At 46.1% G+C, this 16,343-nt stretch overlaps 1 protein-coding gene across 1 annotated transcript in view; it reads left to right on the top strand.

The window, feature by feature from the left end:
* Positions 1–5,194: 5,194 nt before the first annotated feature.
* Positions 5,195–16,343, top strand: part of RAB26 (RAB26, member RAS oncogene family) — a 197,989-nt gene continuing 186,840 nt past the window's right edge. The window contains exon 1 of the mRNA XM_018561304.1: positions 5,195–5,514. Coding sequence (XP_018416806.1) covers positions 5,341–5,514 — 174 coding nt within the window. The 5' untranslated portion in view covers positions 5,195–5,340. The remainder of the gene's footprint in view (positions 5,515–16,343) is intronic.

The following is a 16,343-nucleotide window of genomic DNA, read 5'->3' on the forward strand; positions in this document are numbered from 1 at the left end:
TTGGGCTGTTATTTCCAACATGTCTTTCTATTAGGCTCTCAGACAATAAGAGTTAGGGGGTCAGTTCTGTCCACTCCAATTAAAATGCAAACATTTGTTTAGGTGGAACTGCTTTTCCACCCTGGAGATAGCTAACATCTAGACCTGACCAAAAGTTACTTTATCACATCCCTATAAGTGATGTTTATAAGAATCTGATGACAACACCAAGTCATCAATTAAAGGGTCAGTCAACCCAAAAGTGATATTGTAATTGTAAGTGGAATTTGGTGGGATCAGTCAGCAGCAGCAGCAGCCTGGCTCTTCACCGGTCGAACATGCCCCAACCCAATCTGTTCCAATAATCAGCACTTGCTTAGGGAGTGAGAGTGCTATTGATTAGAGCAGGGTTCAGGAAGGAGGGGGGAATTGTGGGTCAGACCATGGGAGGACTGGATCACTGTTTTGTGTAAGAGAGCCGTGGTCCGACTCTCCTACGTGCTGACAGCAAAGGGTATTTTAGTCTTAGCCTGATATTTATTAGTGTATATGCAGCCTGGATGGGGAGAGATTTAAAGGGGAACTCCAAAATGTTGAAAAATCAAACGTTGCAGTGGAGCCACCCTTGCACTGCAAAAGTTAACTGCTTGTTTTGGTCTAGGGGAGCAAATAAGGAAAATATACTCGCCTGATCCTCCATTCCGCCTGACTACCAGACTACCAGCCTCTTCTCCCCCGGGCTTCGGCAGTCTAAGAGCCGTTGACCTAATCACGTCTAATGCAGGTCCATTGTCGAGGGACATACCACAGCCTGACCAGAGGGTGAGAGAGGTGAGCAGTCACTGCTGCAGGATCAAGGGTAAGGTGATTATATCTTCTTTATTCCGGCCCATAGAAAAAAAACATGTACTCCGGGTTTTTCTAAAGCTAACTCTTGCAGCGAGGCTACCCCTGCACTGCATGGGTTAATTTTGTAAAAGCCTGAAGTTCTTCTTTAAGGAATATATAAATATTTTATTGTCCATAGCCTGGCCACAGTGACATGTTAAGTCACTAATTCCTAGTGAATATATGTATTGTTAATCTTATCGATTTGCAATATATTTCTCCATGCAACAAAATGGCTCCACTCCACCGTGCGAAGCGATTGGTGGACTTTAAAGCTAGCCAATGAAGAAATAGATAATCACGCTGTACAGGCTCGATTTTAATCTATTCTAGAATGACAGGGAATAAATGAGATGCTAGCGCACACCGGCAATATATGGCACGCGCCGATCTAATCATAACGCAATTTGCAATTTGCAACTCAGCACTATTAACATGCAGACCTATGGAAAATGTGTAATATATTGTGCAAACAGGGTCACGGAAAAAGCCTGGAAAATCCATTTACAGGCTCCGAGACACATTGACAATAGATAATAGATGTGTACAATCTGAAACCTGAGTATCAAGGAAGCAATGCAGAGAGGCTTAAAGGAAAAGTACTTCTAGTGACTACGCATATTTTGAATAATTATTGCCGTGTTTGCATTCAAGTATTTTCATTTAATGTGATTTTCACATTTGTACAAGCTCGATGGCACATATTTGTATTTTTGTTAAATGTGGAGATTTGTAGATTAGCCACTAGAGGCAGCTGCAGCTACTACAATTACTCTGTAATATAAGATATGCTATATGGCCAAAAGTATGTGGCCACCTCTCCAAATTATTGAGTTCAGACATTTCCATTGAAGGATACATAAACTGTGTAACATCCCTAAGCCCCAGTTCACATCTGAGCACTCTGCCAATGTGCTTGTTTGCACGCATAGCATGCCAAAATGTGTGTCACTGTGTATGACACACTTCCAGGGCCATAATAAGGCAGCCTGAGACGTTTGCCCCAGGCGGCATCTCATTGGGGCGGCAGGTGTATATGTGTGTGGGGGGTGTGGCAGATGGGGGCCACAGCGTCCCAGGTTGCTAAGAGCTATGTGACGCTCTGTCCAGCTTCCTGCCCAGCTCAATGACATCAATGGTTGCCATTCCGCACTGGCTGGCGTCCTGCCAAGCTCCTGGGAACCAGTGACATCAGTGAGCTGGGGGGGGGGGGGGAGACATCACGGCTCTAACACAGCCGCCCGTCCCACCGCATCTTCCTCCCCTCAAAAAAGCAAATTCTGCAACATGCATTCTGCGTTTTTGCGCATTTTAATGCGCTCAAATGCAGAGAAAAAATGCATGTCTTCCTGGCCGCATTTGGGATTCCATTAGAAACGAATGGAAGCACGCTTTGCCACGTTTTCGTGAGCGTGCATCAAAGGGCGTTTGTTGCGCGCTCACGAATGCCATGGTGTGAGTAAAAAAGAGTGGGCTGTCCCTAATGCGCTGCACAAAAGCACGCCTACGTGCATGCCGCACAATTGGAAATGGGGGCTAGGACAAGGTGTGTGATAAAATAATATTAATAGACAGAACAGGAAATGAGCCATATGGATGGGGGACACTAGATTGAGCTCAGCACCTGCTGCGTGCTTTGGAAATAGAATTAGCAGCATGCTGGAAATGTTATTTCATGTTGTCATAGAGGAGCTCTGCTTGTGTTGTCGTTCTTTGTGGTTGCACACAAATGACATAGAAGGGGATGTGAGTAGGGATTAGGGGAGGAGGGGACCAGGCACACGGATGGGATGACACAAAGCTGCCTGCAAGCGGTTAGGGACCGAGCAGCAACATCTGTCCTTCATTTGCATATTCCCGCCCGTGGGGAGCGCTGATTGGTCAGGTGGGATTCTCATTGGCAGTAGTTGAGGGAGGTGATTGGCGGACGGTGCTGTCAGCAAAATCGGGCGACCACGCCTCTTTTCCAGGGCTGATACCGGTGCCTGGGAGGTGAGCCGGGGGAGAAGCTACCGGCGGGGACAGCGCATTTGGTACGCCGATCGTACCTGAAATCCCGGGACTGGAACGCTTCACCGGGGAGCGGGAACAGGGGAGAGAGCTGTGCTGGGGAGAAGTTCTAAGTGCGGGGTTCTGGAGACTGCACTCACATCTGGGGTGCCAGGCTAAAGCTCAGTGCTCAGTATTGGGGTGCAGGGCTGAGGGGTGCGGGAGTGAGGTCAGTATCGGGGGGGGGGAAATAGCTGAGGGGTGAAGGGTCAGTAATGGTGTGTAGAGCTGAGGAGTGAAGGGTCAGTAATGGAGTATAGAGCTGAGGGGTGAAGGGTCAGTATTGGGGTGTAGAGCTGAGAGGCGCATAGTCAATATTGGGGTATAGATCTGAGGGGTGAAGGGTCAAGATTGGGGTGTAGAGCTGAGGTGTGAAGGGTCAGTTTTGGGGTGTAGAGCTGAGGTGTGAAGGGTCAGTATTGGGGTATAGAGGTGAGGTGAGAAGGGTCAATATTGGTGTATAGAGGTGAGGTGACAAGGGTCAATATTGGGGTGTAGAGCTGAGGAGCAAGGGATCTAAGTTGGGGTGCAGAGCTGAGGCTGTAGGGGTCAGTATTTGGGTGTAGATCTGAAGCATGAGTGGTAAAATTAGGGTGTAAAGAGTCAGTATTGGCATGTAGAGCTGAGTAGTGAGGGGGTCAGTATTGTAAGACTTCTATTAGGTGTACAGGGTCAGGAGCCAGTACTGGGGTGTAGAGTAGAAAGTCATTAGAGGGGTGCAGGATTTTATGGTGAGGATCTACTAATGGGGTGCAGAGCAGGAAGTAATTAGAGGGGTTCAGGATTTTAGGTTGAAGCACCAGTGCTGGGGTGCAGAGTAGGAAGTCATTAGTGAGTTTAGGATTGTAGGGTGAGGAGCTAGCACTGGGGTACAGAGTAGGAAGTCATTAGTGAGTTTAGGATTGTAGGGTGAGGAGCTAGCACTGGGGTACAGAGTAGTAAGTCATTATTGAGTTTAGGGTGAGGAGCCAGCACTGGGGTACAGAGTAGTAAGTCATTATTGAGTTTAGAGTGAGGAGCCAGTATTGGGGTACAGAGTAGGAAGTCATTGAGTTTAGGATTTTAGGGTGAGGAACCAGTACTGGGTGTAGAGTAGGAAGTCATTAGTGAGTTTAGGATTGTAGGGTGAGGAGCCAGTAGTGGGGTAGAGAGTAGGAAGTCATTAGAGGGGTGCAGGATTTTATGGTGAGGATCCAGTACTGGGTGTAGCATAGGAAGTCATTATTGAGTTCAGGATTTTGGGGTGAGAAGCCAGTACTGGGTGTAGAGTAGGAAGTCATTAGAGAGGTGCAGGATTTTAGGGTTAGGAACCAGTACTGGGGTACAGAGTGGGAAGTCATTAGTGAGTTTAGGATTGTGTGTTGAGGTACCAGTACCGGGGTACAGAGTAGTGAGGGAGTTAGTTCTGTTGGTCAGGTCTGTATTGGTGTTAGGTGGAGATTCGGTACTGGTATATAAAGGAAAGATCAGGAAATAGGGAGAAACTACTGGATTACAGGATTGGGGTTCAGACTGGATTACAGGATTGGGGTTCAGACCTCTAAACTGTTTCTGTGTATGCTTGCACGTTGATATTCAGAGCTGTGCAGGGTAAATTGAGGGGAGACAATAAAACACAGCAAGGCAGTGCTGAACAGAAAGGAAGCTGGGACAACTGAGAGTGGCTTAGTTTCCCAGAGCAGAGTGCAAGAGATTACGCATAGAACAGGTTGCAGGGATCCACAGCGATCACATATACAGAACACACTGAGCTGGCACATGAGTTGGAAGCCAAGTTGCAGGTTGAGCAGAAAAACCAGCGAGGAGCCACAGACGACACAGGTTAGACTAGAGCTGAGGGATTCAGAGCATTCACACCACGTAGCAAAGAGAAGAAAAGCTTGACGGTATATAAGGTAAACAATACCAGGCAGAGAAACAGAAGAGACCGAGCGTACAGGAAGACTGAGCAAGCTTTCCCCTAGTTTGCGGACAAGACATTCGGAAAGCCGGAGCACACATTTCAATGCCAGGAGTGGATTTGCAATTGTGACAGCCATTAAAAGGAAGTACAGTCATTCTTAGGACACCTTATTGTCTTCGGAGAACAGCTGGACCCGTGTGGACACTAAGACATCGGACCAGTTCCAGGAGCTCGATTTGGGTTTTGGAGCATTGGATGTAGAGCATCTCAGAGCATTAAGCATCTGATCTAGTCCAGATATTTGCATCTGGGTCTGTGTTGGAGTTCAAGCTAACTAGTTCTTGAGAACACAATAAAGGGCTCCACGGAGAAGAAGGATGCTTCATTAGTCCTCTGAACCCCACTTTCCTGCCCGATCGCTCTGGTGATCAGCTACACTCATTCTTCGGTGGGACCTGTTATTCCTGTAATTAGGCACTCTGGCTTGTACCCTGTTAGCAGCGACCCCCATACGCCAGAGGATGTCGAGGAAGAAGAGTCAGAAAAGTAAAGGCAGCAGCTCCCCTGCCTCATGCAGTGGCCCAGCCACCAAAGAGAATGGCAAGGGGGGCACCGATTGCCATAGCAATGGCATGGTGATGTCGGGACGCCCATCCCTCAGCAACAGTGGGGAGTTTTACGACGTTGCATTTAAGGTGAGACATTCCGTTTGTTATTCCGTGTGACGTCTTGTAAAAGATCAATGTACAGCACAGACCATTTATTTGTCTAACTTATACAGTGACTCTTGCCTATATGTACAGTCATGAGAAAAAGAAAGTACACCCTCTTCGAATTCTATGGCTTTAAGTATCAGGACGTTAAAAAAATCATCCGGTCCTTAGCAGGTCTTACAATTAGGTAAATACAACCTCAGATGAACAACAACACATGACATTTTACACCGCGTCATTATTTATTTTACAAACATAAAGACAAAATGGAAAAGCCAAGTGTGAAAAACGAAGTACACCCTTACTAGTAGCTTATGTAGTAGCCAGGTAGCCAACGCTCCTTAAAAAACACCGCTGGCTCCTAACTTTTGAGGTTTTCTCTGGTTGTTGTCAATGGAGCTGGCACCTAAAAAAAAATGCTACTGGCTCCTGGATTGGACAAACTAGCTCCTGATTTCAATATTAACTATGTCCACCCCTGATGTAACAAGTACTCTATATACTCATAATATAATGTCAGTTGTAGGGCAACAGGTTTGTGACAATATCAGTGGACATGGGCGGTTCACTAACCCACGTAGATGGGCATGAGATCTAGGTGAGCGAAAGAAACAGCATGGGGTGTGAGAAGGAGCTGCTTGGGACAACTTTCCCAGTCTGCTGTTTAGTTTGAGAGCTAAAAGGGCCCCTTTTTGTCAACGTACACCCCACCCGAGTGAATTATAAGTTATAGGTGGAGCCTGGGCAAGTTTCGATCATAGTCAGATGGGCAGTACCTATATGTTGATAATCATGCCCCTTGCCTTGCGTATAACAGTGCATGGGTCTGGCAATTAACATTCAGAAGCCAAGCACTGCATGATAGGAGTGAGAAAGGCAAATGAAGGCACCGGAGGAGGGTCCTCAAACTTTCTAAACAAAGGGATAGGTCACTTAAAGCGGGGGGGGGGCTGTGCCCAATGGGAGAAAAAAATGCCTTGTGTTAGATGGCGGGGTTCTTAATCGTTAGTAGCAGTGAAAGTATTAGTACCCATCAATGGTGTCAATGAGAGGAATTGTGCCCCATCAATAATGTCAGTGGGAGGAATAGTGCCCTATCACCCCATCATTGGTGTCAGTGAGAGGAATAGTGCCCCATCCAATGTCAAAGGGAGGAAATGTGCCCCATCATTGGTGTCAGTGGAGGGAATAGTGCCCCATCGTTGGTGTCAGTGGGAGGAATAGTTTGCCGTCAGTGGGAGGAATAGTACCCAATTGTTGGTATCAGTGGGCCCCATTGTTGGTATCAGTAGGAGGAATAGTGCCCCATTGTTGGTATCAGTGGGAAGAATAGTGCCCCATTGTTGGTGTCAGTGGGGGAATAGGGCCCCATCGTTGGTGTCAGGGGGGGAATAGTGCCCCATCGTTGGTGTCAGTGGGAAGAATAGTGCCCCATTGTTGGTGTCAGTGGGGGGAATAGTGACCCATTGTTGGTGTCAGTGGGGGGAATAGTGCTCCATCATTGGTGTCAGTGGGGGAATAGTGCCCCATTGTTGGTGTCAGTGGGGGAATAGTGCCCCATCGTTGGTGTCAGTGGGGGGAATTGTGACCCATTGTTGGTGTCAGTGGGGGGAATAGTGCTCCATCATTGGTGTCAGTGGGGGAATAGTGCCCCATTGTTGGTGTCAGTGGGGGAATAGTGCCCCATCGTTGGTGTCAGTGGGGGGAATAGTGCCCCATCGTTGGTGTCATAAGGGAATAGTGCCCCATTGTTGCAGTCAGCGGGAGGAATAGTGCCCAATTGTTGGTGTCAGTGGGGGGAATAGTGCCCCATTGTTGGAGACAGCGGGTGGAATAGTGCCCCATTGTTGGTGTCAGTGGGGGGAATAGTGCCCCATTGTTGGTATCAGCGGGATGAATAGTGCCCCATTGTTGGAGTCAGCAGGAGGAATAGTTCCCAATTGTTGGTATCAGCAGAAGGACTAGTGCCCCATCAGTGGGAGGAATAGTGCCCCATGATTGGTATCTGTGGGAGGAATAGTTCCCCATTGTTGGTGTCAGCGGGAGGAATAGTGCCCCATCATTGGTATTTGTGGCAGGAATAATGCCCCATTGTTGTTGTCAGTTGGAGGAGTAATTTCCCATCATTGATATCAGGGGAAGGAATTGCCTCCCCCTTTTGTTGGTGTCAGTGGGAGTTATAGTGACCCAAATGCCGGTCAGATGCAAAAAATTGGCCACATTCGGGCTACAATTTAGTGACTACTGTACCAGAGAGTCTCTGCTATATACTGGAGGGTCCATTTTTACTGAAGGGTTAAGATTGCTTTAAAGCTGAACTCAAAAGGGTTCATTGTACCAAGCAACTCCAAACCTGTATTTCTGATCCCTGCCTCACCTCCCCGCAATGAGGAAGTTAAACTGACCTGAAACCTGGATATCAGTCAGCTATCTACTTCCAGGTGACGCTGCACAAACATGGTGCCGAAAGTGTGACTTCCAGTGACACCTCCACACCGACTTCAGTACTTTAAGTATGTTCTGATGTCAGTTTAACAGGATGCAGCACTTTTTTGGGGTATGATGTTCCCAGCCCACACCTTAAAAACTGAATTGGCAGTCGGACTCTTGGGGGCATAGGTGCTGCTGGGATATTCAGCTCGATCGGTCAGTTCTAGATTCCAAGGCAGGAACTATTTTGGCCACTGGACCCCCTTCTGGAGGTTTAAACAACGGAACTCACACAAAAGGAAGGCAAATACTTTACAAGAATAATAAAAAATAGAATTTTGTTTTAATTAATTTTGGAAGTGAAGGATTGCTCCTCGTTGTTACTAATATGTCTCTGCAACCTGGTATTCAGCGTTAACTTATTTTAAATCTTAGGGCTCATCACATGGGCATGCACGTCCGTGCAAAGACCCGATCCCAGGAGGGTCAGGTACTGCGTTTAATTGCATGCAGCAGCCTGCACCTCCCTCTGCATCTGCATAGGGAAGTACAGGCTGCTGCACGCAACTGGTAAACTTGCAGACGACAACCCTGCCATCAGTTACACGCAGACCCGAAACTGCGCATCCGTGTTCTGTTGGGTGCCTGCACTTGGGCGCTCGCTGTCTACGTCTAAGTTTGGACACCCGGAGCCGCACAGATGTGGATGTTTGGGGCCACCTGTAACCATAGGCAGCTGCGTCCTTCCATAGGGAGGTTTGATGCGAATGAAGTTCAGCAGCACTCGATGAATACTTGTCAATCCGTGTTGTTATTTATTTGAGAAGGTGCGTCACATGCAAAAACCAACGTTTTGGTGCCACGCAGCGTCCCTTCATCAGGGTGATATAGTGACCCCAGAAGGAGGTACAGGTTGCGGCACGCCCGCTGTATGGACGTGCACGCCAATGTGAATGAGCCCTTATTCAGAAGTCTGGTCTGTAGTTCCCCTACGGTTCACGGTTTCCAGCTGTCTAAAAATGATATACAGTCAATAAAAATGAATACAATTAAAAGAAAGACAGATTAAGGCTGTCTGCCAAGAAAGGACCATAAAACATTATATTTTCTTATAAAACAGCAAATTAAAATGTTTTCATTAGAGGTAAACATGATGCAGAATTGAAAATGTATTCACTCTTTCCTCCTGTATAATGGGGGGGGGTGCTGTGAATGTCACGCCGCTCTACACAGTGCGACGCCAGCCTAGCCAAGCGTTGCACCTGCTACACATAATAGCCTCATGTTATTATACATAATTAATCACTAAAGTGTTACATGTAAAAGGTTACTGCCGGAAGTGGGGCCGTCATATTATTGTGTGCAATTAAGTATTCATTTAATGTTGCGGCCATTTACATTTTTTACCATGGCTCCGCAGCCCTGCTAGAGGTACAGGTATCACTTGGCGGGGCAGCGTTTGAAAAAGTGGGGCTACCCCTGTATTGCAAGGGTTAACTTCTCGTTCTGGGCTAAAATAAAGAAAAAATGCTCATTTGATCCTCGGTCCTGCTTGGCTGCTAGATCGGTCCTTGCAGCTACCCCTGGCTTCAGTGGTCTAAGGACCGTTGATGTCATCACGTCTAATGCAGCTGAATTAGACATGAGGACGCCGAGCAACATACCAGAGCAGAGGGGGAGCGAGGTGAGTGCTGACTGCCGCAGGACAGAGGATCCGGTGAGTGTATTTACTGTATTTTAACCCCTCGACAATAACGAGCGCTTAAAGTGATATTAAAGCCTCCTTTTTAAAAAAAATATTTCCTACAAGGAGACCCAACCTAACGGAGGCACCCATGCGCGCTCGTGCCCACAGTGACTGTGTGCGTCCATAGACACACACAGCCCTGTGGCAGGCCACGCCCCTCCTCCCCGCCCAAAAATTTAATTGATGGCAGAAGGAGCCTATGGCTCCTTTGCCATCAGTGTCCTTCCCCTGCAACCAGGAGGAAGTTCGGGGAACGTAGGATCGCTTCGGGACCGCCGGTGGGGAGGAGCGTAGCTGTTAGGTAAGTGTGGGGGGGACTGGGGGAGAAAAAAGGTGCTGGGCCGTTTTTACCCTAATGCAGAGAATGCATTAAGGTAAAAAATGCCCAGACCTTAATACTACCCTGGGATGGCGAGATTGTGCACAATTGCACATAATGAGGTTACATCCGCGCGGTAATCGCAGAAAAAAGGTACATTTAACCTTTTTTTTGCGACACACGACACGTGGCTGTTTTAGCCACGATCGCGTTCGTTTGCACGGGTTGAATTGCGGCGGGAAACCACGCGATTAGCCCGGCGAGACTGGGGTGCCATTCGAAAATAATGGAACCACCAGCGTGATGGGCGGTGGTGGGCCACTCCGTGACCGCACGGCAGTCCGTGCGGTATTGTGCACGATTCACATGCGGTCACGGATTGCCCAGGTGTGAACGTAGCCTTAGATTGCGCAATGTAGAAGCAAGTGCCTCGTGTGCCTGTCCGAGAGACAGAGGTATTTCAGATATTTCAGAGTATTAGATACCTGTTTCAATGGAACTATCATGTTCTCAGTGCATAGGTATAAACACACCTGATTTTTATTAACAATGTAATATAATACCGGCAAAGAACGTACCTGGAAGCAAAGCCACCCAACAGGTTTATTTAAAGGAGAGCTATGAGGTGAGTAAAAATCACTCATCCTCATAGTTCAAGCCGGCGTGTGACAATGAAACTGTCACAGGTCGGCTCAATAGATCAGGAAGTGAGCGAGCACATATCGTCGCTCGCTCACTTCTCGATCATGTCCCTGCAGAGAGCGGTGACTATCAGTCACCGCTCCCTGCAGGAATTCTCCCCCTCCCTGCTCCGATCCTCCTGCGCTGACTGGCGGAACGAACCTGAGGGGGCGGGCACAGCCGGCTACGCCTCACTCACGCAGCTGGGTGGATCTTGACAGTAATGTCGGGATCCGTCCCGGCTGCGGCGCTCTCAGTATACCGCGAGCTGTAGCTTGCTATATACTGAGCTTTGGGTCACGGAAGGAGGTTAGTATATGTCCTCCTGTGACCCTTAAGAGAACTATAGGGAAACACACTTACCCCATAGTTCTCTTTTAACGATCCCCACTGCAAGGGGAATTTTTTTTCCCCCAAGAGGTAGGCTTTAATGCAGTTATGCCCTGAATAGGCAATGTGACAGGGTCTCTTTAAGCTCACCTTAAATAGCTGGTCTGGCCAAGAGTTTTGTGAGCCATGGAGATGTGGTAAATACATTTGTACTGTGCTGATCATCTAATGAAGGGCACATTTGGCTCTCATAGCACATTATATGGCGCGGCATATCTAGAAATACAGCCTCAGACATTTTGTTTGATTTTCCACAAATCTAATTTTACAACCTGGTTTCAAAGCATTAAGGATGAAGGATAAGAGTGCATAATGCCGACCTTCAGGGGTGTCACACTTTATAAGATATATTTCGCTCACTGAAAGCCTGGCTGTATTGCAAGTGTCAACGGATGAAATTCATAATGTATAATTCTTATTGAAGTCAGGGGCTAAGGAGCTGGTCAGGATTTATCCGCCTGATTAACGCTTTTAAACGTGGCCCTTACATGAAAACAAAAGACTGGCAGCTGGTTGGCATCGTATCAAATAAAATACAGTCATCCTAAAAATAAACTTTAACTTGGGGAAAAGCAGGGTTGGGCAACTCCAGCCCTCCAGCTGTGCTTTAATTACAAATCCCAACACGCCTCTGCCTCTGGGAGTTAAGTCTGTAACTCTCAGTCTTGCAATGCCTCATGGGACTTGTAGTTCCACAACAGCTGGAGGGCCAGAGTTGCCGACTCCTGGCTTACTGTGTCTAATCTGGCCGTGCCAAAGACCATTTCGGAGTACATTTGCGTTAAGCTGATCTGAGCCCGTATGGTTGTCCCACATCACTTGTCTATGTGGATCCTATGTGGCTAAAGTGTACCTGTCACCGTATTTTGACAGAGTCAAAAGTCATGTCTGTAACTGTTAGTCTTGCAATGCCTCATGGGACTTGTAGTTCGCCAACAGCTGGAGGGCCGGAGTTGCACGCCCCTGGGGTATAGGCTAGCGTGCTTAAACAAGTAAGGTAGGTATTAAATGCCATTTTTAGGGTTTAGCATTTTGCTGCTTTGCCTTTCAGTATTACATTTGCAAGAAAAGTAGAACTAACTTTAACTCTTCATGCCCAGGGGTCATTGAAGCCTATATGGCCAGGCCAAATGTGGCATCAGTGACAGCATGCATCGGTTACTTTCACAGCAACACTATATGGCTCACTATATCGCTCATTTTTAAGAATATACAGTAAACTTCCCATTATCCAACATCCACAAGGATTGGTAGATTCCGAATAAATGTAGTTTCTGGTTGCTTGAGAGTTACTATTAAAAATAGGTCTAACTAATGCCATACCCCATACTATACCCCATACTATACCCTATACTACACTGAGTGGCCAGATTATTATGACCACCCCATCAGTACTTCGTTGGGCCACGAGATGACTTTGTTGGGCCGCCTCATGACGCCACGAGATGGCTCCGAGCGCCAACAATCATCCCACGCTCAAAGGCTGTTAAATCGCGTTGTTTCCCCGTATCTTCAGAAACAAATCACTTCTACTGTCGTGGTAAACAACCTGCTTCCCTATTTATAATGGTCTGGCCCTCTAGCAACTTCAGCGCAAAATTATAGCTAATTTACCTACAAACGTCAGGTGGTCATAATAATCTGGCCACTCAGTGTATACCCCATACTATACCATACCATAACATAAACTCTGTATTGGCTTCATATTAATATTGAAATGCAGTAATCAGAAGCAGATTAAGACAAATAGACACACGATCAGTTCCAGGATGATACATAGCGCAGATCAGCAGAGCAGTGAGTACACAGGGGATTTTATTTTTTTGGTTAGATGAGAGTTCTGGGTAAGTGGAATATCGGATAACAGAGAGTTTAGTGTATGATACTAATTTTACACTGATTCTAAAAAAATAATAAACCTTACTGTTTTTTTTTTCATTTAGGCTAACATTAGTATTATCATTATTATAATTATTATTATTGTTATTTATTATTATCATCATCATTATTATTATTTATTATTGTTATTAATATTTATTATTATCATATATTTTTATATATACTTTTATATATATATTAAAAAATATATTTTAGTAATTTTGTAAAATAATAGAAATGTATATGACAGTTGCAGTATTAAACAGAGGCAATTTGCCATCTACAGATTGCAGTGTCCTCTAAAGACATGAAACCATCTTTTTCTGGATGAAGCCCTCAGCTTGCCTGTGATCACTATAGTGTTGTTGAAATGTTGACGTAGTGATTCGGAACCACCCTCATTGGTTCCCGACGTAAGTGAGGACTGAAGCTGTCAGTGACGGCCCGGTTTGACAGCTAGCAGCTGTAGAGTAGCATCTGCTACTAGTTGTCAGAGGGAGCACATAGATTAATGAATCCTCAGAACGGGGCTTCTTGCAGAGGATCCTCAGTCTACATATTGGGGTTGGAAGGTGTTAGGAGGAGGTTGGGAGCCTGTAAGCTTGTCTCAGGTTTTGGCTACAGTGGTGATTTTTTAGGGAAATGTATCAGGAGAAAATGTTGCAGGCTGTCATGGCTGACCTCCATCTGAACAGTTTCCTGTCGGTCTCCTTGTGAAGAGTTTCCTGCTCGTCTCTTGCTTGGCTACTTTCTGAGTCACAGATCTGAAATAGCCGCGCAGAGAGAGATATCAGAGTGAAGTCAGAAGCTCTGATTTGCATACTTGTTTCACTTCAATGAAGCAATTAGAATAGCATTCCAGCGCAGAAACTAGCATTAGAGGTCAGCAGCATCATGTGTTATGCCGATTCAGAATCTTCCTCTTTACCTTCTAAGCCTCATACTGTTCAGATCACTATCTGCATGGAGTTTGCATGTTCTCCCTGTGCTTGCGTGGGTTTCCTCTGGGTACTCCGGTTACCTCCCACACGCCAAAGACATGCTGCGAGGTAAATTGGCTCCCGTCTACATTGGCCTTGTCAGAAATTGGTGCTGACACTGTCCTTCCTTCTGGAGGGGGGCTACTTTTGTTCCCCATGGTCCCTGTGTGTGTTGTAAAGTAGTCTCCGCTTCAAGCTCGCTCCTGTAATGGACTACAGTCTCAGTACAAATGAAAAACTAAACATGAGATTGAAGTCCATCACAGGAGCGAGCTTGGAGCGGTGACCACTTTACAACACACACAGGGACCATGGGGAAGAAAAGTAGCCCCCCTCCAGAAGGAAGGACAGTGTCGGCACCAATTCAGAGATGATTTGAGGATCTACAGCCGAGTGATACACAAATAAGATACATTGTTGTTATTAGTTAAGATACTTGAATGTATTTTTAAGGTTTAACTCCTGAGTTTAGTGTTACTTTAAATGTTCTGATTGTAATATCCCATTATAGCCACTAGATGGACCTGAGGAGAATAAAAAAAACAAATACCTATTGCCTATGCTCATTTAGCGCCATCCAGTGGCCATAATGTGATATAATAATCAGAACATTTAAAAGAGAACTATGGGGTAACCTTTTTATCCCATAGTTCTCTTTAGGGTCACAGGAGGACATACACTAACTTCCTCCCGTGACGCAAAGCTCAGTATATAGCGAGCTACAGCTTTCTATAAACTGATACGCCACAGCCAACACGGATCCCGACAATACTGTCTGGATCCACCCAGCTGCGTGAGTGACAGCTGGCTCTGCTATCTAGAGGCAGAGCCATCTGTGCCTGCCCCCTCCCCTGTCTGTTCCTCCAGTCAGCGCTGGCCTAGGCCTCCGTATCCTAGGCCTCCAGGCCCCTCAGCACCTGCCATGTGCTGAGGCCCAGGCCCATTTCCTGCATCACATAGGCCTCCTGAGGAGAGGCCCCAGGAGGGGAAGAGACCTCTGCACAGTGTCCCCAGACCTTTTATTACCTGCCCTGAACCATGCCTCTGAGTCATCCTCCTCAAGGATTGGTCAGGGTCAGGTGCATAGTCATAATCTGAGGATGGATCCTCCCTCACTGTATGCCAAGGCTCCCTTTTCCTCAGCAACAGGAGGAGCAATCAATCCAGCAGATTCACGGACACCTATAGAATGCAGAGCTCTGTACAATCAGTATCTAGACTGGTTACAGTCCAGGTATTTCTAAATTGAATAGCGACATTTTAGAGGGCGCTACACTTTTAAAGGACAAAAACTATAAAAAAAAGTTAGTTTGTGCTTATATTACATAGTATTTGGGGTTGAATAAAGACATACGTCCATCAAGTCCAACCCATATAGGTCCACGCATCATCTCATTCTTAGGGATACTGGTACCCCTGGATATTACGGTCCCTCAAGAAATTGTCCAAACGTTTCTTGAACAAATCTACACACTCTCCTTGTCACTTGTGGGTAACTTCCCGTTTTCGTCCTTTATTGGGCCTATCTGCTCCTTTCTTACCTTTTTACTGTTAATATATTGGTAGAATTTTTTAGTTTTTTTTTTTTACTATCTGCGGCGATATGCTTTTCGCATTCTATTTTAGCTTCCCGGATTACTAGTTTGCATTTTTTGTTACATTCGCAGATATTCGCAGGGTGAATGGCCCTGCAAATTGTTTGTAAATCAACCCCAAACTATCAAAAACTCCCAATGCCTTATTTCTCTTTCTCACCTCTCTTTCCCCAGAATAGGTTTGCGAAAATAAAACTGATCATCTAGATTTCACGGGTGACAGGTACTCTTTATAAGCTCTGCTCCACATCAGATCACCTTTCTGTAGTTTTCATAATCTCAAGTGATTTTGGAGAGGATAAAAAAAGTATTTTCGTTGTAGAGGATTAGCCTTGTAATCAGTATCTTTTACTCTTGTGTGTGAGTGGCGTCTGCAGATGAAGGATTGATAGAGAGAGAAGCCGAACACGATGCCATCAGAACCATCTTGAGAACGAGGTGGCTGATTCCCACCGTCAGGAGCAATAGACCAAATGATAAAGATTGATGAATCATCACTCGTCTTGTAGCTTTTATTAAGCATCCAAAAATTATCCTTTTTATTTTTTTTTGTCTGATTGCGCTCGTCAGCGTTGCTTTCCACAGCAGAATTATCAAGTCGGGTCCCACATTTTGTCTCCAGAAAACTTTTGATGCTGAAGTGAGTCGAGGGGCGCTTTTATATATTATAGATAAACGGCTCTGGTATTTTTTTTTTCCCTTCTAAGAAGCTTGCGAGATGGAAAAAAAAAATTATCCCGCAATCTGCCTTAGAAAAGCTTCCGCGGAACATTTAATGCTGTTGGGATTAT

Source organism: Nanorana parkeri, unplaced genomic scaffold, assembly GCF_000935625.1.
Source record: "Nanorana parkeri isolate BGI_ZX_2015 unplaced genomic scaffold, ASM93562v1 scaffold19, whole genome shotgun sequence".
Lineage (NCBI taxonomy): Eukaryota > Metazoa > Chordata > Amphibia > Anura > Dicroglossidae > Nanorana > Nanorana parkeri.